Source organism: Desmodus rotundus, chromosome 13 (genome assembly GCF_022682495.2).
Source record: "Desmodus rotundus isolate HL8 chromosome 13, HLdesRot8A.1, whole genome shotgun sequence".
Lineage (NCBI taxonomy): Eukaryota > Metazoa > Chordata > Mammalia > Chiroptera > Phyllostomidae > Desmodus > Desmodus rotundus.
The window spans coordinates 3,203,571-3,230,280 of NC_071399.1; the positions used below are offsets into that span (position 1 = coordinate 3,203,571).

A 26,710-nucleotide genomic window follows, 5' to 3' on the forward strand; every position below is an offset into this window, starting at 1 on the left:
GAGCCTAATCGAGCCTCTATTACTGCAATAAACTTCTTCCAAATAGGTTGCTCTGTCAGTTTAGCTAGTCACCCAAGCCAATCCCTGAATATTCCTTATAAAACTAGAATCCAAACTTGCATGGATTAAGGAGTGTGCTTCACCCCTCCGTACTGCCAACATGCACATGTGCGTACACAATGCCGTTATCACTCATGAAAACCAAACGTGACATTTATTCAAAGTCAGAGAACTTAGAATACTCTAATCTTAGAGCTAGAAAGGAGCCTAAAGATGATCTAAATTGATATAGTCCAATGAGTATTCCAGAATGAAGTTCAGAAGAGCCACCTGGGAAATGTGTTAGAAACACAGATGTCCAGGTTCCCCTCCACCTGAGCAAACAACATTTCCTGCAGTGGGTCCAGGTGTTTGCATTTTAAAGCCACTCTCCCAGTTGGGTTGGTGCACAATAATGATTGAGAGTCTCCTGGCCTGCATTAAGCTGGCCTACGTGCTGATACCAGAGGAAGGCAACTGTCCTGCCTGTGTTCAGACCTCTAGTTAGCAGCACATCTAGAGATTTAAAGCTGAAATCCAGACCTGATGCCTCCATGTTCAGTAGTATCTCACTGCCCTGCATTTTTACACCTGATGGGAGGATTTGAGAGGATATGACCACCTGATTCAACATTCTCCTCAGTTCTATGGAGCAAAGCATAGTCCCAGCAAGTGAAAAGCTCACCCATTGTTGAGGGAAGTAAATGTATGTCCAGCAAACTATTAAACCAAATGGTAAACACTATACCGTGAGCAGAGCACCCCGGGTGTTCAGACCAGGAGTGGGTGGTGATTAATTATTAATTAGCAGGGCTAGTAAAACCTGGGAACTGTTCACAAAATGTCTGGTTAGTAACTAAACTGGCTGGATTCTCAATATAGTCTGACTCATTGTAACTTAATATAGAACTCTTTGTTCATAGACTTTAATCTGTTGCCAATGTGTTTGTAGCTTATGTTCCCATTTAACAAAGATTCCTGGTCAAAACTGTGCCCACATTCTCCTTGAGTGTCCAACAAAACAAGGATTCCCATGTCCTTGTGAAGTCCATTGTGTATCCATAGAACGCCTCTGTCTGTGAGTGCCCCTAATGAGGACAGAAGGCACTTATCGCCCAGACAGACATTCCACTGCCTGAGAGAGCCACAGACGGAAGTCTCCTCTGTCTCCGGGACACGAAGCCAAGCTTTCTTCTCTCATCAGCCATGAGGATTGCTGTGTGCCTCTTTTCTGTTCTCTTCTTTATGAGCCAAGTCCCACCAGGTAACAAGATAAACTTTTGTGGAAGCCTTGGTAAGAGCAGGGTGCCTGGACCTCCAGGGATCCCATGCTCAGAGCTGAGGCCCCATTGCCTGTGCCCTGAGGAGGGGTCTCGTACCAAATCTGGAAGAGGCACTGGCTGAGAGCCTGGCAGCTGTGTCTCATCAAGTCTCCGTAGCCATTCTCAGATGAAATGAAGTTGGGGTTGTTTCAAGTGCTTGAAACCCTATTTACTCCATCTCTAAAGATAAATTTAATTAGGCAGGTTAGGATACTAGCAGCTTCTAGATCTAGATAACAAAAATAATGGTGTATTATCCCACTAAATCTTGATCTACAAAACCCCTCTACTTACTTTCAGCAAAAGGTTTGCAGAGGCTAAGTTACCCCACGATACTGGCATCAGAGCTACGGCAAAGCTCTAGGGGCCCCAGCAGAAGGCATTAGTGAGGGGGTCTCTTTGAAAGGTTTACTATGAGTCTAAAAAATCTCCAACTGGTTGTCCCTCCTTAATGTTTGTTCCCTGGGCTTGACTCTGCCCTGTGATGCTCCATCTCAACCCCTGGCCTGTCCTCCTCCTTTTCAACACCTATTCTCCTAAAGTAGAACTTGAACACAGGGGCCACAGATGACCCTGCAGTAGAACGCACCTTCCTGCATTCAGCAGGCACGCGTGGCCCCCAGGTGTGATGCATCCATGTGCGTATCTCCTCGCTTTCACCCAAGGAGGTGACTACACACCCAAAAGAGATCAGGAAATTTCCTACAACCCCTGGATGTGTAGATCAAAGAGGAATAAGGAACCTACTGCTCTACCTCAAGCAGAATATCTTTTTTATCTTTTCCTGAGAATTCAGGGCCTCAGGGGTTGGGAAGGTGTAGCAAAGTAGTCAGACATTGTGTTGATGTGGACAATCCTTTTACATTTTAAGGAATTGCTGATTGCTGTGCTTTCTGTTGTTTGAAAAAGGACATCCCCAAAATTTTCAACAGAAAATATACTGGGGGGCCATGCCTATGCTTGGTGAATCCAGACTTTCTTGTCTAAATCTGGGTTTTAAAGAGCTACTTACTGTGAAGCAATAAATAGTACTTCAGGTGTGGGAGTTTGGGGGTGTTGGGAGGTGCAGCTTGTGAGGCACATTTTAACAGTTTTGGGAGAACTGATCTGGAGGAAGTAGAGGGGGGAGGTTGAGGTCGGGGGAGACTGGAGGTGGGAAAACAGTTCCGTTTCTCAGATACACATTAATTAAGCATCACTCCGTGCCCTACTAGGGAGCTACATACAAAGAAAAAATGGTATGATGGCCTTGACTTCCAAGTCATAGGCTGGACACCTTGGTTGCTATGTAGTCCGGGGAGCAGTCCGCAAGCCCCACAACAGAGCATTCGCATGGGATGGAGGAGAGGTTTCATAAATGAGAACCGTGAGAAATGAAACATGACCAGCAGAAAGGCAAAAACCAAAAGCACCACACGAGTTGTACCTGGAGAAAAGACCTGTCCTCCATGCTTGAGGCACCAAGACTTGAAGGATCTGTCTGTGGGGCCAGCGTCACAGGGGGAGCCATTACTATCAGAGTGTGTGGCCCACCTCCAGGACAGTAATAGATTAGGACATAAATCAAACTGGAGTCAATGTTTTTAACAGGTGTATTTGTTCTGCCCTCGAGAAGAACTCCTAAGGCATGCTATGGTTTCTGGTGCAGGTTCACCACCTCAAAGGCCAGAGCCAGGGAGACCAAGCATGTGGGCAGCATGCAGGAGGCAGGAAGGCCGACGTGGACACCACCTGCACACTTGGTGTGCAGCCACAGTGTCCCCTCTCCCAGAAGATAGCCTCCTTCCCATTTCCATGCAGGTCTACATTTCAGTCCCACGTAGGAAAGATGCGGGGAGAGAGGAGGGGGATATTGGGATTTCTTTAACAAGGCTCCTTCACTCCAGGGAAATCGACAGCACAGGACTGACTGCAAATAAAACAGGGTCTGTTCCATCGGTGTTGGTGGATACTGAGGAGTAAGAAAGGCTGGGATAAGCCAGGGTGTGGATGGCCCTTGGACTTTGAAAGGGGCAGGGTGACCCGGGTCTGGCCTGTTGTTCCCTCGATGCACCCAGCATTGTCAGATTTTTGCCCCCAATCCAAATTTTTGTGTGAAAGCAGATATGTGAAGTGTTGGCTTAAGGAACAAATTGATAACAAAAACAACAAACCACACAAGGTTGTTTCCAGACACTCTCCCCCTCCATGTGATTCTACAGAAATTCAGGGAGATGAATAAACAGTTCCAATATCCCTCTTCTCTGTGCAGCTGTGAGCAAATTCAAGGAGATCTGTGAGCGTCCCAATGGCTCCTGCCAAAACTTCTGCATTGAAACAGAAATCCATGTTGGACGATGTCTAAATGGCCAGTTGTGCTGCCTGCCGATGGGGCACCAGCCACATATCGACCTCACAACACCCAGTGAGGAGGAATGAGGCCTTTTGGGAGTATTTTGTTTGGATGTATTTTTTTTCTCCTTCTCACTCTTAATCTCTCTCTCTCCTGCTATCTTTTCTTTCATGGAGATTCTGACTGAGTCCTCAATAAATAATAAAGCAAACCCAGCAAACACAAAGCCTGCTTTACAAGTCTATGTGCTGTATTTTCACTCCATTGCTGTTTGGTTGCCATCTGTCTGGTGTGAACGAGGCCCTGGTGGAGCTTTGGGCTGTGTGTGGACACTTGCATCATCCCCATCGTCTGCGTGGCCCTGGAACCCTCCATCCTCCACTGGGGAGACTGCTATCCCCCTGTGGAAATGCCCTGCCTTATTCCACGCAGCCTGTGGGGCTCCGTCCGTGACAGGGTAGCCCATGTGACACATGCACTCAGAGCTCCCCATGCCAGTCAGACATGACTAGGAGTCTGCGGCATGGGCAGGGTCACACCTGGAGAAAAGACCTGCCTCCCTGGCCATTTCAAAGGCAGCACTCTGGGCCTATCCATGTGTTCTGGCTGGGACAGACACAGAATTCCTCTGGTCCCCACTTTTCACTGGGCATGGCCACTCACTTTTCCTCCCACCCGGGAGACCACAGCATCAGCTTTCTAAGCTGCCCTAACCAATTCCTGTGGACTTAATGGCTTAAGGCAGAAAGAATGTATTAGCTGAGAGTTCAGCAGGGCCAAAGTCTGACCTGCATCTCAGTGAGCCAAAATCAAGGCTCAGTGAGCTGGGCTGTGTTCCCTTCTGGAGACTGACCCCTTCCTCCACGGTCATGACATTAATGAGGGACCGCTGCCATTCTCCACCAGCAGCCAGGCTTCGTCCCTCTTTAAAGCCAGCAATGGGCTTCACCCCTCATCACATCCTAACGCTCATCCCCGTCTCCTTCCTCCCACTTAGAACCCTGTGAGGACAGTAGGCCCATCTGTGGATAAACCAGGATAATCTCCCTATTTTAAGGGACCATGATTAGCAATGTTAATTTCACCTATGACCTCAGTGGCCCTTTGTCATGTGGGGACATCTGCACAGTTCTGGGAATGGCAATATGGCCTTTTCTGGCAGGGGAGGAGTGACACTACTTTTCCTGTGACAGCTACTGCATGCTTTCCCACACATCACCCTTCTGTTCAACTCAGAGACGGCTTTAGTTACTTTGTGTAAAGAAACTCACTGTTAGCATTTCTTGGGGAGTTGAGAAGTTGTAGAGGTCTCCTTTGTTCACTGGAAGAATATAGAATCAAGGCATTTTTGTTTTGTGTCTAAAAGCTAGTCATCTTCCAGCTGAAAGTTTGTGCCCTTTGGCCCTTTCTCCCCAGTTCCTACCACCTCCACCCCACTTGCCCTGGTAATCATGTATTTGTTCTCCTCTCTGTTCCACTGTTTTAGATTCCACATGTGAGATTACACAGTGTTTGCCTTTCTGGCTCTGACTTATGTCACTTAGTGTAATGCCCTCCAGGTTTATCCATGTTGTCACAAATGGTAGGATTTCCTTCTTGTTTATGGCTGAGTGATATTCCACTACACACACAAACACACATCACATTTGCTTTATTCATTTATCCATCAATGAGCACACAGGTTATTTCAATGTCTCAACCTTATAAATGCTTCGATGAATATGGATGTGCAGTTATGTCTTTGGGGTACTGATTTTACTTCCTTTGTATGTATATCTAGAAGTGGACTTGCTGAATCATATGGTAGTTCTATTTTTAATTTTTTGAGGAACCTCCATAGTGTTTTCCATAGTGGCTGTACTGGTTTACAGTCTCACCATCACTGTACAGAGTTCCTTTCCCTTTTCAACCTTTTTTTTGAAAACTGCTCATTCAGTTCCTTTCTCTGTCTTTTAAATAGTTATGTTTTCTTATGGATGAGTTCCTTACATATCCTGCAGATATTAGATGGGCAACCAAGCATTATTAGGCATAACTTTATGTACATAAATGCAACAACTTCAATGAAAGTGAGAAAACCCTTTGAAAGAACAGAACTACCAAAACTCACTTGAGAGGAAACAGATAAGAAAGCAGAAAACACATAGGGACAGAAAGATAGCACTTGTCAGGGGCGGGGTCAGGAAACATATACAAAAGGACGTGAGGGGAATTTTGGAAGTAAGAACTGTTCTGGCATTAATTGTGGTGTGGATTATACAACTATATGCATTTTTCAAACGCATAGAAATGTATACTAAATTTTAATGATTAAAATTTACTGCATGCAAGGTATAGCTCGGTAAATCTGACTTAAACATCAGCTCCATTCATGTCTTCAGCTTTTGATGCTCTTTTTTTCTGACTTCTGACAGCTTGGGGCTTCCTTTGATCAACCTTCAATGTCAGGGTAGAATTCATTTATAAGAATTTGCTAAACATATTATCCTAGAAGGCATTATGCTAAGTGAAGTAAGTCAGGAAGAGAAAGACAAATACCTATGATTTCACTTATATGTGCAGCCTAAAAAACCAAATAAATGAACAAACAAAATAGAAATAAACTGATAGAAACAGGGAACAAACTAATGGTTGCCAGATGGGAGGAGGCTAGGGAGCTGTGTGGAAAAGGGGGAGGGATTAAGAAGTATAAATTGGTAGTTACAGGAGAGTCACGGGGATGTAATGCACAGCACAGGGAATATAGCAATAATATTGCGATAACTGTGGATGGGGTCAAGTCGGTACTAGACCAGAGGCATCACTTTGTAAGTTATAGAAATGTCTAAACACTGTGCTAGACACCCCAAACTAATACAATATTGTATGTCAACTGTAATTGAAAAATTAGAAAAATTAAGAAAAAAAAGAATTTGCTATATTTTTCCATCCAGAACATGGCCTTCCAGAGAAGCCCTAGCTTCCACCTCCATAACTTTCCTGTACCCCAAGACCTGGGGGAGGGGTCCGCTCATGAAGAAAAACCTGCACTGTTCTCTCTCTTGGACGAAAGTGTAGAACAACCTGCGTTGGTGCTGAGAGACAGGACAGTACCCCGTCTGGCTCTGCTCTGGGTCCGTGCATATAACCCCAACTTTTTCCCAGGTTCATCAAAGCCAGCAGCAACCTGATGATGGTAGAGTCAAACCCAAGCCCTAAGCATTGCCCCAATAACTAGAAGAAAAAAAGAGAGAAACCTTGCCTGAGGCTTAGATGCTATCAACCAGAGTTCTCAACTGGAGATGCTTTTGTCCCCAGCACTTAATCGGCAATGTCTAGAGACACTGTTGGCTGTGTCCAGAATGGTGCTTGTGCACAGAGGCCAGGGATGCTACTAAACATCCTACAATGTGCAGGCATGACCTTCAAGACAGAATTACCTGCCAAATGTTGACACGGTTGAGGTTGGAAAACTCAAACTCAGGCTTTGACACCTGAGAAGCAGCAGAAGGGGACAAGTGGCCTCTAGAGCGCACCCCTGCCAGGAAGCCCATCCCACCTCTGCATGGGAGGGAGGCACCCAAACCCCGTGTTGGCTCTGCAGAGGCTGTGTCTTTAACTCACCAACACGCAGCATCTGAGAGTCACCCTTGGACATCCCAGCACATTTGTTAACGTTTTTATTCTCACATATTGTTTCTCTCTTGTTTTTGCTTCTCCACCTTTTTCAGGGCCTAACACACTTCTGGTCCAATTAGCATCAGGTCTGATTGCCCAAAAGCATGACTTAATTCTCTCCCAGTTCCACATGGATTCATGGAACAGATTCCCTAGATTACATCCCATCTGTCAAAGAAATCACAAATGAGCTTGCCACATACTTACTTAAAACATTTGCATGTCAAAAATAGTTAAGACTGTACAATCTAACAATAGCCAGGGCGGGGGGGGGGTGCGGGGACAGTGGGAAGAGGGGATTACAGGAACTACTATAAAGGACACATGGACAAAACCAAGGGGGAGGGTGGAGGTGGGGGAGGGAGGTGGATTCACCTGGGGTGGGGTGGAGGGATGGGGAGAAAAGGCATACAACTGTAATTGAATAACAATAAAAACTAAAAAAAAGAAAAAAGAAAAAAATAGTTAAGACTGTAATTAAGACTAAGTAAAACCATGGAATCACCTTTCCCCATTGTCATGGTGTCCCAATTCCTCTGTTCTGTACTCTGCTCCTAGACATGGGCACTGAGACCATGCAAATTACATTTATTTCCCAGACTCCTTTGCTGAGAGCTTCAGTCAGGTTAGGCCAAATGATAGGCACTAGAGGGGAGCTTGGGGCTTGAAGACAAAGGAAAGGCTTCAAGCCCCAAGGCTTCCTCATGTTCGGCCCCATCGCCATTGTCATAGCACTGGCAGCTGGCCCGTGTCCACCGTCTCCAAACCAATGTCCTCAAGGCTGCCAAAAAGTCTCTTCTCACAGCTGCAGAGGCAGCACCCACAGCTGGGAGCCCTCCCACCCCCGGAGGCGCAGGGGGCTGGATGCTGCCGCCTGTAGCTCTCTCCAGGCCACCTGTGCATGGTGTCTGAGCCGTCAACGCCTGTGGAACAAATCCCGACCTAAACCCCCTTTGTTCTGCTGCTCTGATGACAACGATGTCATCCTACGATCCGTAAGACACGCGGTTGTCATAGCCTCTTGGGTAAGTGGGCAAGGAGCAATGCAGACTGCATTTCACCACTCACAGCTAACACACCTGCGGAGGTACGAAATGCATCAAGATGGACTCTGGAGAATCTCAAACGATAACGTGTAAGCACAATCCAGAAGACACATTCTACTGTGAACGTTGTAAATGAGACCTACAGTTCAGGTTCTATTTTCTACAGAACATAAAGAACAGACCGCACGTCCATTTTCCCCAGACCTCGATAATTCTAAGCGGAAATAGCACAGACAGCTGTATTTGATCATAAAGCAACATAAATGAAATTTAATAACAAATGATCATTAAAATAAGCATAAAATAATTCAAAAACATTCTTAATCACTAGAAAGGCGATGATAAAGAAAAGATTTCTAATAGTGCATTACTGATCAGATAAGCTAATAATTCTCCTGCCTAGTAGGTAGGATTATTAGGTAAGAAAATGTAAAATATAAAATGTTATTCCCCTAACTCAAGAAGTCTGACAATGACTGTGTTCTATAGTGGATCCACTTAAACGAAATCTCTGCATTTCCCTCTCCTGGGCTAACGACACATCACTGCACCCACCACACACACTCATGCACACAAAATTATTTTAGGGAAAAAGAGAGGCAGGGCGAGGAACTCATAAAGACTGAGCATTCACCTAAAAGAGACTGGAATACAAAAGTGACTGTTTAACAATAAAAGATTGAGATGTAACATGCATTTTCCTTCTACATATGAATAAATTTGCCTTGCTAAAAATATGCCCGAAAACATCTACCACAGTGATGCATAATGAAGAAATAAAAGAAGCTAGTTCTAAAATAAGAATTTCCTATTAGCTTCCATTATTTAAAGTTCTAGAAATTCTAGCCCCCAAAATTAGTCAAAAGGGAATAAAAATAAATACATAAGAATGTTAAAATGAGAAGAATTTACCAGTGTTTGATAATGTTAATTTTTAACAAGGGAAAAATAGCACCAAACACCTTTATGACCCATGGAGTGGCAGCTTTGGATGCCGGTCCCCAGACTCCCACCTCCTGGCTCTCTTGACCTGGCCATCCGCTTGCCTGGAGTGTGGGGCTGACCCAGCAGCTTGCTCCTTATGAACAGAATAGGGCCACAGTGATGAGCTCTCTCTGACCTGGGGCTGGGTTTCAGAAGATGGAGCTTTCCCCTGTTGGCCTGACAGATCCAGCTTCTGTGCCCTGAGGTGCCCTCTGCAGAGGCTCCATGATAAGGAGCTGAGCATGTCCCACACCTGGGAGGTGACGGAATCCCACCCAGCACTGTGCAAGTGCATCAGGACACCTGACCTCCAGGAACTCAGAGATAATAAGAGTGCTTTTAAGCCAACAAAACTCGACGAAAAGTTGTTATGTTTTGGGGTAATTCACTATGCAGCCATTGGTAACCAATCTACAGACAGAATCAAGGAAGGTAATTAATTTAAAATCAACATTGCAAATCAAACCAACACCAGCCACAACCCATGACATAAACTAATTAGAAGATGCAGGAAGAAGGGGATGATGGTTGAGGGCATAGTTCTAGCATTCAATAGAGTAGATTTTATCCTGATAGTGCCATTTAATTTAAGGCAGAGTACAATTAGCTATACTGGGAGAAGTTTTGTAAAATGCATAGCTATGATTAAATTTCAGCATAGAATTCCAAGAATTTAATTTTTCTCCTTTTCTGTGTTTTCTACATTTTTTTGTAATGCCAGGTTTTCGTTAATGTGTAAACATTTATAAAATAATAAAACTGTACTTTGAATGGCCATAAAGTCTAAAGAGAGGTTTCTACATCGCAGTGGTGCTGTAAGGAAGAATTAACTACCGACCTATTTTGGAGCATCTTCTTTGTCACCCTGTTGTGAAGCTCTTCCTGACATCCTCATTATCCCTTCCCCATGACTACCTGTTGGCAGAAAGAACCACTGTCTCTTTGGGGCTATTGTGTTCTTGACATACAGACATCACTGCATGCATCCACTTATCTTTTCATTCCCCATTATCTGACCTGATGTAGCTGACATGACCTCACTTTACAACTCTGCCTGCCACACAATGAGCTGTAAAGTATGGGCAGTGGTCACACTGGCATGCGCTGATCACAGGACACCCTGACTCCCCGGAAACAGCACCACCAACTTGGCTTTCTCATCCACTGAGTTACCAGCACAGTGTGTACTTTTTGTGCCTGGAGATTTCCTGGGGGAGACTGAGCTATTGTCTCTTTGTCAGGCTCTACTAACCAAGAACAAACCACAGGCCCAGGGAGCATCATAAAAAGCTGGGGCCTGCCATGCTCAGAGACTCTGGGCTCTGACCATTCTGGTGCCTCTTCACTGGCCAGCCAACCATGAGGCACCATGTACTTCTCTCCACTCTCCTCTTTCTGACTCTCTTACCCCCAGGTAAGGAGGTGGCTGACCACTGGGGTCTGCGGTTTAGAAGGCTATATGGCAGGCCAGACAAGCCCCTGCCACTAGTCTTATGGAATCATAAGCCTAATATCAACAGCTTCACCAGGACTATAACAGGGTAAGATAGTTGTCCACATTTTCTGTCTGCAATTCCTCGCTTCTCATTCTTCCTTAAAAACATCCCCATCTTCCTGATCCTTTCCCCTGCTACGGAGCCTGCTTTCTCAACATCATCAAAAATCTCCACGTTGCTAGGCCCAGGGGCCATTTCTCAAGGTCGTCTTCTGTGGCCCAACACCAGCATTTGCACAGGAGGTCATTCTTCCTCTTAATGCACTTTCTTCAGTTGGCCTCAAGGATAGCACGTCCTTGATCTGCCCCACTGGAGGTGTGTCCTCTGCTGTCTTTGTTGCCTTTTCTCCCATCACTCATTACACGGGGCAGAGCCAATTCTCTATTCCGGGTCCTCCTCTCTCTCCATCCAGTCCTTGGGGCTGGTCCCATCCTTTTAAATTTCCCTCCTGGACCTCTCTTTTGAACTCGACTTGGAATGAATATCCAATGGTGTAACTGACATCTCTATTAGGACTTTAATTTCAAAATTAATATATCCAAAAATTAACTTCTGATTTTTTCCCCATGAACCTCCCCTGTGTAGCTTTTCCCCATCACAGGGTGCCAAGGCCAGCATTCTGTTAAGCCTCACTTGGCCCTTCTGCACTGTCCCCATTCATTAAACCTCCATGTCTGTGCCCCAGATGATGTCTCTTGGGGCTCTTGTCTCATGACCAGGGTAATATAGCAGCTGCCCCAAACTCAGTGAAAGGCCAGAGTGTTTACAGAATTTCTATCTTTTGTAGCTGAATACTATTTCATTGTTGCATACATATGCTATCTTTTCTTCATCCATCAACATATTCAACACCTGTCTTGATGATGGACATGTAAGTTGTTTTTATGTCTTCGCTATTGCTGCTATGAAAATAAGAATGCGGATACCTGTTTGAGGTAGTGATTTCTTCTCTTGGGTCAAAACTTAAAATTTTTTGAGGAACCTCCATATTGTTTTCCACAGTGGCTGTGTCAATTTACCTTCCACCAAGAATGCACCAGCACTTGTTATTTCTTGTCTTTCTGATTATAGCCATTCTAACAGGTGCAAGGTGATAGCTCCTTGTGGATTTGATTTGTATCTCCATGAAGATTAGTGATGCTGAACACCTTTTCATGTCCTTCTTGGCTATCTGTATGTCTTCTTTGGAAAAATGTCTATTCAAGTATTCTGTCCATATTTTAAATGAATGATTTTTCTGCTATTGAGTTACACGGGTTCCTTATATATCTGGATATTAACCCCTTATCAGATACATGGTGTGCACATATTTTTTCCATTCTGTAGGTTTCATTTTTCATTTTGTTGATAACTTTATTTTCTGTGAGGAAGATTTTTAATTTCACATAGTCTCGGTTATTTTTTTTTTCCTTTTATGGCTTGTGTTTTTGGTGTCATAGTGAAAGATCATTGCCAAGACCAATGTTAAGGAAATTTTTTCCTATGTTTTCTTCCACAATAGTTACGGCTTCAGGTCTTACGTTGAAACTTTCGATCCACTTCAAGTTAATTTTTGTGAGTGGTGTAAGATAAGGGCCTAGTTCCATTGTTTTGCAGGTGGATATCCAGTTTTCTCAACACACCATTTATTGAAGACACTATCCTTCCCTCATTGAGTATTCTTGGCTCTCCTGTCAAATATTAGTTGACCATATACACATAGGTTTATTTGGGGGCTCTCAATTCAGTTCTATCTATCTATTATGTCTGTTATTATAGCCATACCCTACTGTTTTGGTTAATATCGCTTTGGAACATAGTTTGACTTCAGGAAATGTGATGCCTTCAACTTTGTTCTACTTTCTCAAGATTTCCTTGGCTATTTTTTTTTCTGGTGGTACCATATGAATTTTAGGATTATTTTCCAATACATTCTATCTACATAGGTCTTTCTGGTCTTCAAATAAACTAAGTCAGAAAAATGAATATCTCTTTCATTCTCATCATTCAGACATCACTTCAAAAGCTAAATCCTCCTCAGAAAACCTCTCCTGTCCCTTTTATCAACTCCAACATCCAGACCTGGGCCATTATCGTATTACTTTGTTCTAAAAACTTGCCACTTTCTAAAATCATCTTATCCATCTATTTTAATATTGTCATAGTGAACTAACAAGCAAACCAGAGACAGAGCCACAGACAGAGAGCAGGTTGACAGCTGTCAGGGGGACGAGGGGTGGGAGGAAAGGACTGAGAAAAAAGAAAAGACTCATGGACATGGGGATATGGACACCAGTGTGTTGATTGCTGAGGAGGGGGAGGTAGGGTAGGAGAGGTAGAAGAGGGCATAGGGGGATAAATGGGTGATGGAAGGAGACTTGCCTTGTGATGGTGAACATACAACACAGTGTACAGATGATGTATTGTGGAATTGTGTACCTGAAACCAGTATAATTGTGTCAATCAGTGTCACCCCAATAAATTGAATAAAGAGCAAATAAGACAGTGGACGTGACAGAGCCCCTGAACAGAGCCTTTGTCCAGCTTGTTTTCTCCATATGGGAATGCTCGATCCAGAACTCCATGGTCCTCATACTGAGAGTGGACTCACTGGTGAGCTAATTATCTCCCTGATCCTCTTTTTCTGCAGCAAGAAGTGGTTTGGGGGCTTCTGAAACCCTTTGTCTAAATCTGTCTGGAATCTGCAGAAGAGACATCTGCAAAAGAACAGAGGATACAATTGGTGCCTGCCGCAGAAGGTGGAAATGCTGCAGAGTCTGGTGGATACTGATACCAATTCCCACACCGGTTGTGTATTCAGATTATCAAGAACCTCTTCACCCTAGGTTGAAATGAAATGAGGAAATGAAAGCATCCAAAGGAAAATTCTTTGCATCTAAGAACATTAGACTATATATCTTGATTTATTCCAGCTTTATTACCAATTCTTATTATTCTGGGTCAACAAGAATAAATATTATTTAAAAGTCTACCCAGATGCTACCTCTTTGTGACTCATTTTCAGGTCCAAATAATGCCGTTAGAAGTGAGAACACTCATTTATTTAACAATACGCTTAAAAAAATTTGTCACAGAAAGACCAAAAGATTAACAAAAAAGTTACAAAGGTGAAAATATACTTATAAAAAAACATAATTAACAGACACAGAGAAAATGCACAGGCAAAACACAGAGAAAAATCCAGGAAATATCAGGAAAGACAAGAGATGCACATAAAGAAAGGGCAGGAAATTGGAAGAGGGCAAGAGGAATAATTGGAGATAATACACAAGGACGATGAGTATATGGCTGATAGCATAAAGAGACAAAGACCGGAAAGGAGAGAGAAGGAGAGGTTGGAGAACAACAGAAATGTACACAAGTACTCAACTAACACAGGGACACTCATGTGACTCCTATGAGGAAACATTGTGATCACTTAGATTCCTGATGTTTTACACACTGAGAAACATAATTCCTTCATAAAACTGGAACACCTTATGAAGTATTTTTAAAAGATTTTATTAATTTACTTTTAGAGATAGGGGAAGGGAGGGAGAAAGACAGGGAGAGACACATCGATCAGTTGCCTCTTATACATGCCCCGACTGGGACAGAACCTGCACCCCAGGCATGTGCCCTGACTGAGAATCAATCTGGAAACCTTTGGCTTTGCAGGATGATTGCCAATCAACCAAGCCATGCCGGCCAGGGCACGATATTTATGAACTTTTTGTTTATTTTTTAATTCTCAGTGTGGATGTTTTCCACAATACTTTGATACAGTCTTGACTAGGTTTAGGGCAAAACTGACCTTCAAACAGAGGAGTTAGGCCATAGGTAAGGAACTAAGTGCATGCATAGTGAGAGAGCTCCTTCGGCCTCTCCACTCTCTGGGGGCGCTGGGGACTGTTCATGCATCAACACCTTCTTCAGTAAGCTTTGGGGTTGGGGTATTTCAAAAATCTTGTCTATTTTAAATAAGGCATATTCATTGTCATGAAATATTTAGGAATGCTATTGTGGTTATGCTTTATCATTTTAAAATAAAAGTGCTGTGACCACAAGGGAAAGATCTGTAATGATTACACCGCAGAACAGGATGTCAATGCCTACCATCTGCTAAAGGACATCGAACTGTGAAAGACAACAGCAAGATAATAAGCAAGGAATAATGGATCTACAGAATCATCAGAGAATTAACAAAGTAGCAACAATTATTTTTAACATAAATGGATTAAATTCTGCAATCAAAATATACAGAATGGCTGAATTAATTTAAAAAACAGGACCCAAAAATATGCTGCTGACAAAAAATTCACTTCAGATTTAAAGCCACGCATAGACTTTGTAGTCAAGGGACATGAAAAGATACTTCAAGCAAATGGTAACCAAAATAAACAAGGTAGCTAGCTATTCTTTCTATCAGACTAAATAGACTTGAAACTAAAAGTGGTAAAAAGAAATAAATTCATCATGTAATCATAAAGGGGGTCAATCTATCAGGGAGATATAAAAATTGTAAATATTTAAGTGCCCAACGTCAGAGCACATACATATATGTATAAAGCAAAACCTAGTAGCACTAAGGGCAATAATAAACAACAATACAATAGTAGCCTGGCTTTTTAATGCTTCGCTCTTAACAACAGACCGATCGTCCAAGACAGAAACAGCAGATGTGAATAATGCTGCAACCAAATGAACCTCACAGACATTTCTAGAACATTCTTTCTGACAACAGCAGAACACATTCTTCTCAAGTACCCATGGAACATTTTCCAGTATAGGCCACATTTTAGGCTACAGAAAAAAAGTATTAGCAAATGTGAGAAAATTGCAACCACATCAAGTATTTTCTTCAACCACAAGGGTATGAAACTAGAAATCAATAACATGAAAAACTGGAAAACTTCTATGTAACAGCCAATGGATCAAGAAGAAATTAGTTAACAACCATCAAAATGATGAAAAGTCATCAAAATAGAAGACATAAAAGCATATAAATATTTTCCAAAAAAGTCTGATATCACATATGAAAGTTTATAAATGAAAAAAATGAATTTATATACATGTGTGCCATTAAGCCATTGAAGGGTAGAGAAAATAGCATTAATGACTTGGTTTTAAGTTGATCAATTCTTGGTCAAAGGCATTTCTTTAGCTTTCAATACTTTGTTTTTATATGTTGCAGTATGTTGGGAGGATAGGGAGTCTCTTCAAGTTGTAGACACAGGGTCTTTTAAAAATATTCTATTTTTCAATACGGTTGACTAGCCATACAGTCTTTGGACAACAGATGGCTGCAGAGGAAAGTGCTCTTTGTCGCCGATATTCTAACTCTCCTCATCTCCCCATTCTTGTCGTGTGGGATGGTCACACAAAGGAGGGATACAGAGAAGACAATGTTAGCTTTCATGTGAACTCAGTGTGTCTACCTTTCAGATGCTATTAAGAACATTGTACCTATGTGACACGAGCCTCTCTTTGAAGGAGTAATTTGAAAATAAAACTTCATTTTAAAAAATGGCCCCTGGGCAATTCTCTTACCCCTGTTGGGGAAGGGAGTGTGCTGTGCAGGAGTTCCCTTTTGAGTCAAAGGACTTTTGGTAACAAGAACTTCGACCCCACTTCCTGGCCCCCTTCAAAAGGTGACTGGCCCAAGCCACTGGCCTCTGAGGAATTTGAGAGGCCATAGAAGAAGGGAAGGGCTGGCCATCAGGTTTCCTGTAATTAGGTTAATTTGTCACCAAATGTAGAGACTCCATGGTCTGGAGATATTCCAACGGAAGCTGTTTTGTTTTCTTACTTGTTAAGCTTCACTGACCAAAAAGAACCCCAGTTCCCAGGAAATGAATAAAAGGCCCTGAGTTCCACTATCCCTGGTCACTTACCTCTCTTCTGGGCAATCAACCATGAGACTCCACTCCCTGATTCCTGTGTTCCTCTTGTTTGTGGCTATAATGCCAAAAGGTAAGATGGTAATTCTGGAGCTAGGCTTCTTAGGAGACCTACGCATATGCTCGATTCTACTATGGTCATCGGAGCTCAGACCCTAATGCACAGCCTTTAGGAATTCAGAATTCCAACATGCTTGTCTCCTTTGGGACTTAGGATTACAACACTGCAAAGCAGGATGAAGATTTCCATCCACAGAAAATGAGATCCGAGAGCTCCGTGATTAGAAAATGCAGCCCAAGTACAGGGAGAGGTAATGGAGCTTTGACATGTGACTTAAGAATCAGTATACAAATCAAGCAGCTGTTACCAGGGTCCCCATCTCTCAAAGGGAGAGTAAAAAAAGCAGCCTTTGGTTTGGGCTTGGTTAGTGAGTGGGAGACACCGAGGCTATTGATGAAGAATATTTGTGAAGAGTAGACGTTAGGTGCATAAGGCAGAGGTCAACAAAAAGAGGATTGTGTTGTGTTAAAAAAAAAACCAACAATACAGAGTAGGGGAATTTGAAAAAGCATCCACAGAGGGATACATTTTCTTCCATCACCAAAATTTTAAGCAAAAGACAAAATATGAAAGAAGCATTTTAAGAATCCTAGTTATATCCTGAGGACCCTTGATTCAGAAGTTTGAATATTAACATGTAAAATTGGAAAACAAAGGGAATGTGGTCACCTTCAGGCTGGTTCATCCAGATTCTTGTAAGAACTGATGAAGTTTTTTTCTCCACTGGGATGTTCAGATCCCTCGAAATAATGTCTATAGCCACTGAACACAAATATAGCCTGGATAACGCTCTCTTCCTTGGTTCATCTCTAAGATTCCTGCAATCAAAGATGCTCATTTGTTTAATCTTTGTCTAATCTATGGATATCTTGGGATTTACCAGAATTACAATTTTCTCCTCCTGAAGGAGTTGATGTAATTCTCGTTTGGTTCTCAATTCTGCCAGAAGAAGACCAAGTTGTGGGAAGACACACTTATAGGGACTTTACCAAATGTAAAGTTATATGATGTTGATGCCTTAAAATTAGAGAACGCTTTCATGGCTAACCCTTTAATTTTGCAGATAAGAGAATTCTTGTCCACATACAGAGTATGATTTTGTTTGGGTCACAGAGGTAGCAGCCACAGTGCAGACAGGACCAAGGATCTTCCATCTGGGCCAGCGTTTTCATTGATCCACAGGTGTGGGTGCACCCATAAAGTGGTAACCTTGACTTCCGTCAGGCCTTGACCTCAGTCTCCTAGCTGGATATTGAGGAACCTAAGGGGACTTTCAAGTTTCCTCTTTTGAAAGACACAATATCTTTGACACATCTCACTTTACTTTCCTCCAAATTCCTCTCCTTTGGGGTTTAAGGTGGGCAAGTTGAATCAGCCTAATGTTCTGACATTATTATTGGACTGTTTATGCCACTCTTTAAATTTTCCTGATTTGTGGCCCTTAAAATCAGATAAGTTGAGACCAATTTTCAGATGACAGCCCTTGCCCCAGGATAGTTAGGTCAGAGTGACCGATGAGCGAATGTGTTTGTTCCTGCTGGCACTCCACTATCTAAGCTAAATTCAGCTCAACACTCAAAGTCATAGCCCACGTTGTGAGTCTGGCCTTTTTTTTTTAAGGTTAAGGAGGGTTAGATCTCCTGGAAGAAGTCAAGGTCTACCCAAAACCCACCATTACAGCAGGAAAAGGATACGACACTGGTTCAGTGATAGGGAGGGAAGACAACTGAGACAAATAGGTTATTCTAGAGCAAAGGCCAGAAATAATGAATGGAGAGATAGGATTCTGGCAAGTGTAGGCCTAAGATTTAAGAAGCTAATACGGTCATGACAAGACTTGATACCCACAAACAGAATAATCCATCCAGGAGCAGGGACCAGATAGTCAAAACGAGGCTCAAGCCAAGAGGCTTTAAAAGAATAAGAGAGAAAATGTGTGTGGGGTCAAAGAGTACTTAACGGCATTCACTGGTAACAAATGTTTATCGAACCCCTGTTATGTGACAGAGACTGTGCTAGATACCCAGGACACAATGGAAAACAAAAGGAGGGGACTTTGCACGATATAGGATACAGATGTTAGTCAAAGTATCACACTGACTAATATATGATTATAGATTTGAATGGGTCCAATGAAGAGGAACAGAGCATCACACGTGGCCACCACCTGTGTGCGAGGCCAGAGTAGACTTCCTGGAGGCATGCGTTCTGAGCAGAAAACGTAGCGAGGGGTGTTCATGAACCCCTTGCAAGGAGGCAGCTGAGCGCTGGTCCTGGTGCAGAAGGAGGCAGTGTGCACGGCGAACACAAGAGGGCGTCTGTGTGAGGACCAGTTTACTTGGGGACAAGTGCCGAGCCTTTTAGGAAAAGATGCCCAAGTTAAAGTTCCTCTGCACCAATGCTAAGTGGGGGTGGCATTTTAAGGACAAGGAGGGCCAGGCAATGAGACGCTCTGTGCATGGGTACAGTCTTGAGTAGAAGAGATCACCCAGGGGTCTTGGTTTACACACTTAAGGAAGGAGGGGTGACGGATTCTAGGCAGCCCCTCAGCCTGACAGGTGTCCTTGGTGGGCCTTTCCCTTTGTTTTGCCCCCGTCACTATTCTCTGCTCAGTCTCTCCCTGACTCCACCACAGAAGGAGTCGCAGGGTTACAATAGCCTCCTTCTTTTCACATCTTGAGATAACCATCTTTTGAGGTCACCACGAGGAATTCAGCCTGAGAAGCCACCAGCAACTGTGGGAAAATAAAGGGTATAAACTGCAGTCATGAGGAATTGGGAAATCAAAATCCCTACCTTCCCCATCTAGTCATTCCCTCGATCTAAAGACAAACCAAACCTGCTCTGACTGCGTGTGGATTCTCTAAGTCATGGCCGTGTGTGGACTTGACAATGTGGACCATCCGACCCCTGTTCTCCTTTGTGCCTCCACCTTTCATTGGAGGAAGCCCCTTATCTTTTCTTCCAAAGGAAGTTCCTACCTAGGCACCAAGATCAGACTCTGTGGGAATAGGACCCTCAAGTTTAAGACAGAACCTGCAAAGGCAGGAAGGGGAGTGTGTCACTGGAGGTACTCGGAATTCACAGGCAGAAACTGTCTGGGCCCAAGGTGACAGATGTGAGCCTGCGGGGCAGGGTGCACAATGAACCCTGGGAATCAGGTGGGGGCCCGATGCTCAGTGAACTAGGCCAGTCACAGAAGACAAATACTCAGGATTCCACCTGTATGAGATATCTAAAGTAGTCAGACTCATAGAAACATGGAGGAAAATGGTGTTTAGTCCCAAAGTCCTAGCCCTTCACCCAAAGGCATGTCTTTTATCTAAGTGTCTGACCTTTTCCTGTAGGTACAAGCACCTCCTCTATCACAAAGCCATCTTTCTGTAGGTATATTGCTTTATGTATATCACCAAAACCTGACAGTGACTTATCGGTGTCGTCAAATCTCTTTCTGCGCAGCAAGAAGTGGCATTATCCCGGGGCTCAAACAGTGTGTCCTTTTGAAAGGCGTGTGCAAGGATGGAGGCTGCACCTCCACAGACAGCACCATCGGGGTGTGCAACGATGAGAAGAAGTGCTGTCGGCGGTGGTGGGTGCTGTGGCCCTACCCGACGCCAGCTCCCAGGTCAAAATCTCCTTAGAAGGAAGCAAACTGCAGGACCTCCGAACTCCAGGATGCATGCATACACTGTGCTGGTCCCCGGGGGACCCAAGTCACTTTTCCTCCCTCAGTGGGAAGTCACTGTCCCGATTCCACATGCACTGACCCCCGAGGAATGCCTTCGTGGTGAACACGCACAGCCCCTGAGCCCTACAAGCCTCAACGACCTAACAGAGGGAGCTCATACCCTGAAGATATTTACACAAAGCACAACTTCCTTGAAAGAGGATAGAAGTAAAATGTTTAATATGTAAAATAATAAAGGTGAAATAGCAGTAGGCAATGTTGGATTGTCTGAAGCGGAGTATCAACCTTCTTTCTCACCTGATTCCGAGCATACACCTTTTCATTACAATCTGGGAGATGTGGGTGGATGACGGTTAATCACATGGTCTGGATAACAGCAAACCTGAGCTTGAGGCACGTGCCCGGCCAGCCCCCCCACACTGACCTGCAGCTGGCAGCCCTCTCCTGTTGCTATTATTAACGTGGGTGGCAGTGGGCCCCCATTTCCCGAGGACACAAGCCGCCTGCATATCCAGAGTATCTGTCACACAGTCTCACACACACTGCTGTTGACGAGCACAGGTTCTTGAGTCGGTCCTACTTCAGTTAAAATTGTCATTCTTTTGCTTACCATCACATGACTTTGAATTACTTATTTAACCTCCATCTGCCTGAAAATTTCCCTTCAGGAAATGAGTGAAATAAATGAACTTTAAGGGTAGGGACAGTCATTCCAGTTTCCCCGAGCCTTTCTATGACTCTTCATTGCTAGTTAGTGTTGCCAGAGAAAACACAGGAGGCTCAGTTAAACATAAAGTTCAGACAAACCACGAATGCTTTCAGTATCAAAGTGTAGACTACTTGGCACATAGTTACACTAGAAATTATTCAGTACACCTGAAATCAAACTTAAGTGAGTTTTATTTGCTAAAGCTGGCAACCCTATTTCACATCCACACACGCAGGAAACTCCAGGAGCTCTCTCTGTGCTCAGCAGAACGCTTCCTGCCAAGCTCGCTGAAACGCCGAAACCCCTCCTAATCAGCCACTCTCCCTCTGTCTGGGGTCGGACTTATCGTGCATTGCTAGTCTTTCTCTATGATGAGGCTGCCCGGTTCTGGGCGCTAGCCGTGGGTAACTGTCGGTAATTGCCAAGCGCGGGCCAGAGGACTTTTGCAGAATGTGACGGTCCTGTAATCACCGCGAACCTGCTGTGCACCGTCTGCCTTGGGTTTTGCCTGTCTTCATTTCTCCTCTGCCGAAGTGCAGTGGCAAGCACGCACCACCTAGAGAGCAATACTCAGGCTCGGACCCTGGGTGTCAACGTGCTCCCCGTGCTCCTTTTAGATGATCTCACTCCGCAGCAGCTGTGGATTCTGCTGTGCTGAGCTGTTGAGTTGATTGTGCAGAAATGCTGTTAAATTGGAACAAATCAGCATGCCTTCTCCCACAGCATGTCCCTCTGGCTGTTAAATTCCATTTGTCAAAATCATGACTTACGCACACTGTAAATTTCATAGTCTAATACTTTCCCCAAGGAATGTGAGTTCCTTTCAGTGGGTTCTTACATCGTCCATGAATGGGTTAAGACGCAACATCTGTTTCTGTAAGTCAGAAAGTGCACTGTGGTACACGCCTACTTCTTACCAATCGCCAAGCTTCTGTTCGGCAGTATAGTGGCTATTGATTGGAGTAATTTGGTCCTCATCCAGCAGGATATGTGAGGAAGGTGGGATATTAACTCTAGACAAGACTTATTCAAGTGTAATTGTAAATTGATATTAAAGTTACATCTTCCATTAATATCATTGGAGTCTATTCCAAGAATTGTGTTTTTTTTTAAAGATTTAAATGTTTTTTTAAGATTCTAAATGTAGATTCTTCAGGTAGCCTTGTCATTTGTGATGAAGTTGCTCTTTGAAAATGCATGTCCCAAGCACGAATGATGTCCATTTCTATTTGTTGACTTTTTGAATGATGCCAGTGGTGTGTGTGTGTGTGTGTGTGTGTGTGTGTGTGTGTGTGTGTTTAGAGTCTTAGGAGAGATTCCTAACAAAACTGGACAAAATTTTCACTCAACACAATTAAAATTTTTCACTATACTGCCTATGTAAGAAGTACCACTATGCAGTGTAATTATAATTCTTATCATCTTTTCCTTTGCAACAATACTCAGGTAAATGGTGGCAGTTCTGAGATTATGGTAAACGATATACCTTTTGAAAAGACAGAACCTTCTAAATGTCCTTTTATAGGCGAGGAAACCAAGACCCTCAGGAGATAATGGTATTGCCTCAGGATACATGGTGGATGGCCAGGATTTAAGGTGGATGATGAAATACAGAATAAGGTAGGAACGATCGCAGGGTGCACAGCGAGGCAGAATCGTAAAGGGTGCATTGCGGGTGCAAACCGAAGTTGCATCACTATCTTGTCTGACGTGGCTCACAATTAACCGTATGCTCACTACAAGCCTGGTGACAAAGGAAAATGTCTCCATTTGTGTACTTTAAAAAATCAGTTGACTCAGTTGTTCATGAGAAGCAACTGTTGGTCCTGAGAGTGGACGTGAATTCCTGCTTGGGTTCTTTGTAAAGAGAACACCACGTACTGTATAAGCAAGAACCAGGCCCGAGACCCATCTACTGATTTTACCAGACTCCGTAGAGATGCTGGTTTCCAATGGTTCCCCACTCCATTTCCTGTTCCTTCCACCTGCATCCAGGATGACAGATGTTTTTTTCTATGAACACAAAGTCCCTCTGATCATAACTCAAGATAACATTATGTGTAAAAAATTTTAAACATTCATCTGGATGAAAGCTCCAGAAGTATGTAATGTAATATAATATAGATAGAGGTCTATCATTTCTGATGAACGAATTGCAGAATATTGGCCTGGCGTTAGTATAGCTTGGGAAGTCTTTACTGGGATGACAGTTTCAGGGTTTTTTTTTTTTCTTGGATACATTTGAAAAGCCACTGCAGCTGGGCAAATACACTCATTAGGTTTGGTAAGCAATACATTTGTAGAGAAAGGTGAGGCTGGATGGGTAGTGGTGTGGGACCCCTGGGACCCAACTTTCTTTGGCTTCCTCAATGCTGCCTGGACAAGTGTCCTGCTACTCCCCACCAACAGCCAGATTAAATGACACCACAGACCCAGGCTTGAGTGATTACAGTCGGAAGACACTCCATCCACAAATTTAAACGTGCTATTTATTTTCATCATAACCAGGTGATTTTATTTTATTATTTTTTAAAATATATTTTATTGATTATGGTATTACAGTTGTCCCATTCTCCCCCCTCCCTTTATTCCCCTCTGCCCTGCACACTCCCTCCCACCCACATTCCCCCCCTTTAGTTCATGTCCATGGGTCATACATATAAGTTCTTTGGCTTCTACATTTCCTATGCTATTCTTACCCTCCCCCTGTCTATTTTCTACCTACCATTCATGCTACTTATTCTCTGTACCTTTTCCCCATTCTGCCCCATCCCCTTCCATGCTGATGACCCTCCATGTGATCTCCATTTCTGTGGTTCTTTTCCTGTTCTAGTTGTTTGCTTATTTTACTTTTGTTTTTGTTTTAGGTGTGGTTGTTAATAACTGTGAGTTTGCTGTCATTTTACTGTTCATATTTTTTATATTTTCTTAGATAAATCCCTTTAACATTTCATATAATAAGGGCTTGGTAATGATGAACTCCTTTAACTTGACTTCATCTGGGAAGCACTTTATCTGTCCTTCCATTCTAAATGATAGCTTTGCTGGATATAGTAATCTTGGATGTAGGTCCTTGCCTTTCATGACTTGGAATACTTCTTTCCAGCCCCTTCTTGTCTGTAAGGTGTCTTTTGAGAAATCAGCTGTAGTCTTATGGGAAGTCCTTTGTAGGTAACTGTGTCCTTTTCTCTTGCTGCTTTTAAGATTCTCTCATCTTTAATCTTGCAAAATGTAATTATGATGTACGTTGGTGTGTTCCTCCTTGGGTCCAGCTTCTTTGGGACTCTCTGAGCTTCCTGGTCTTCCTGGAAGTCTACTTCCTTTGCCAGATTGAGGAAGTTCTCCTTCATTATGTTTTCAAAGAAGTGTTCAATTTTTTGCTCTTCCTCTTCTCCTTCTGGCACCCCTATAATTCAGATGTTGGAATGTTTAAAGATGTCCTGGAGGTTTGTAAGCCTCTCCTCATTTTTCTGAATTCTTGTTTCTTCATTCTTTCCTGGTTGGATGTTTCTTTCTTCTTCTGGTCCACACCATTGATTTGAGTTCCAGTTTCCTTCCCATCACTGTTGGTTCCCTGTATGTTTTCCTTTATTTCACTTTTTCCTCTAATTTGCAACCAAATTCAACCAATTCTGTGAGCATCTTGATTACCAGTGTTTTGAACTCTGCATCTGATAGGTTGGCTATCTCTTCATTGCTTAGTTGTATTTTTTCTGGAGCTTTGATCTGTTCTTTCATTTGGGCCATTTTTTTTTTTTTGTCTTGGCACACCTGTTACATAAAGGGGCAGAGCCCTAGGTTTTCGCCAGGGCGGGGCAACCCACGTCGCTGCGCTGTGACACTGTATGTGGGGGAGGGGTCCAAGAGGGAACAGCAAGGCTTGCTCCGCTCTCTGCCAGATTTCAGTCACTTCCCCCACTGCCCACAAGCAAATTGGGCCCTTCTGCTGCTGCTTCCTGGGTGGGTGGGCTTGTGTGCGTTCTAGGACCCTGTGGGTCTCTCCAAATGAACTCTCCTCTGAGGCTTGGAGTTTCTCCTGCTGCCGCCTCAACCCCCACTGGTGTTTTCAATCAGAGTTTTGAGGCTTTATTTCCCCGCATTGGGTCCTCCAGCCACCAGGTGGTGAGTCCTCTCCACCCAGCTCCCATCTCCACCCCTCCTGCCGGTCTGGATGAATGTTTCTTCTTTAACTCCTGGGTTGTTGGACTTCCATACAGTTCGATTTTCTGGCAGTTCTGGTTGTTTTTTGTTTTTAAATTGTTGTTGTCCTCCTTTTGGTTGTGCGAGGGGGCACAGTGTGTCTACCTATGCCTCCGTCTTGATCCAGGTGAATCCATAACCAGGTGATTTTTGTATACAAAAAGTAAATGTTTTAAAGAAACTTGCAGGGTCAATTTACTAGTTGAAATAAAAAGCCAGTGTCTCATATAACCTAGGGAGGGGTGTCAAACTCATGTCCACCGGGGGCTACATTAGCCTCTCGGTTGCGTTCAAAGGGCCGAAATAATTTTGGGACTGTATAAACGTGAGTGCTAAAAATCAGCTCCTTTACTGTTAAGGAGTTGAGATTACATTCAGCCCTTTGAAGGCAACCGTGAGGCTGATGTGGCCCACGGTGAAAATGAGTTTGATATCCCTGACCTAGGGTTTTGCTTTGCTGTTTCGTCTAGTTTTCCGGCCCGTTTGTACCCAGTCGAACTCCATTAACCTGCATTCCCGCACAGAGTCAAAATGAGTAGTGTTCCTGATCTCTCTGAGGCACGGTATTGCCGAGTTGTCCAAGACAGACTACGTTTTACATCCCTAAGAACATGTCTTTCATTCATCACGTCAGAAGGTGGGTGATTTATTGCAATACCTACAATGAACCCCACATGTCCATCACTGAGAGACAAATGTTCTGTGACTCTCAGCCACCCTCATCTCTGCTACGACCTATTCTGGTGGAGCGAATCTCAGAGGTTATGTTATTGTGCTGGAGGCAGCTCCACAGGCATGAGCGGAGTCAGAACGGTGGGCCAGGTGCAGAGGGTCGCCAGGGCGAACAGCTCCAGGTGCCTCTCAACAGGCAAAATCACCAGCCCTTGCCAACCACTCCCTTAAGCATTAACTGCTGGAGATAACTTCTAGGTCTCAGCTGGGTGTCAGCTCCAGGTCTGGAAAAGCAGCAACACCAGGCTGAGAAACGCCATGGCTGATATCAGGACCAGCTGTGCTGACTGATGACTCCCTGCCTCCGTGCTGACCAATCACTGGAGACCACAACCCTGAAAGGACACACCTGGAGAGCTGATGAGCATTCCATTGAGATCCTCCCAAGAACTCCAGATAAAAACCCTTGGGATGGAGGACCAGAACCGCTCTCTCTATGGAGCACGAACGTGCCTTTGTCCACCCCATCCCCCAGGCACGTGTTCCTTGCATCTCTCTCTTTCTCCTGAGCTGCAAGGGGCCTTCTTCTGCCTCTGCCACTTGTTTCTGGAGCCGATGCAGCCCA

The 26,710-nt window shown here is 43.8% G+C and overlaps 3 protein-coding genes across 3 annotated transcripts; all 3 read left to right on the forward strand.

Annotated features, from left to right (window-relative positions):
• Positions 1–1,245: 1,245 nt before the first annotated feature.
• Positions 1,246–3,779, forward strand: DEFB108B (defensin beta 108B). The gene is made up of 2 exons (XM_024562628.1): positions 1,246–1,303; positions 3,613–3,779. Exons 1-2 carry the CDS (start codon positions 1,246–1,248, stop codon positions 3,777–3,779), a joined length of 225 nt encoding a protein of 74 aa, XP_024418396.1.
• A 6,960-nt stretch (positions 3,780–10,739) lies between these two features.
• LOC112306704 (beta-defensin 109) lies at positions 10,740–13,711 on the forward strand. Its single transcript, XM_024562665.2, has 2 exons — positions 10,740–10,794; positions 13,506–13,711. Exons 1-2 carry the CDS (start codon positions 10,740–10,742, stop codon positions 13,709–13,711), a joined length of 261 nt encoding a protein of 86 aa, XP_024418433.2.
• A 3,059-nt stretch (positions 13,712–16,770) lies between these two features.
• LOC112306662 (beta-defensin 130B-like) lies at positions 16,771–20,457 on the forward strand. The gene is made up of 2 exons (XM_024562629.2): positions 16,771–16,828; positions 20,276–20,457. Exons 1-2 carry the CDS (start codon positions 16,771–16,773, stop codon positions 20,455–20,457), a joined length of 240 nt encoding a protein of 79 aa, XP_024418397.1.
• The last annotated feature ends 6,253 nt before the right edge of the window (positions 20,458–26,710 follow it).

Coding starts and splice junctions, on each gene's coding strand:
- DEFB108B (XM_024562628.1), top strand. CDS start 1,246: ATGAGGATTGCTGTGTGCCTCTTTTCTGTTCTCTTCTTTATGAGCCAA. Junction 1,304..3,612: donor TATGAGCCAAGTCCCACCAG/GTAACAAGATAA, acceptor TTCTCTGTGCAG/CTGTGAGCAAATTCAAGGAG.
- LOC112306704 (XM_024562665.2), top strand. CDS start 10,740: ATGAGGCACCATGTACTTCTCTCCACTCTCCTCTTTCTGACTCTCTTA. Junction 10,795..13,505: donor TCTGACTCTCTTACCCCCAG/GTAAGGAGGTGG, acceptor CTTTTTCTGCAG/CAAGAAGTGGTTTGGGGGCT.
- LOC112306662 (XM_024562629.2), top strand. CDS start 16,771: ATGAGACTCCACTCCCTGATTCCTGTGTTCCTCTTGTTTGTGGCTATA. Junction 16,829..20,275: donor TGTGGCTATAATGCCAAAAG/GTAAGATGGTAA, acceptor CTTTCTGCGCAG/CAAGAAGTGGCATTATCCCG.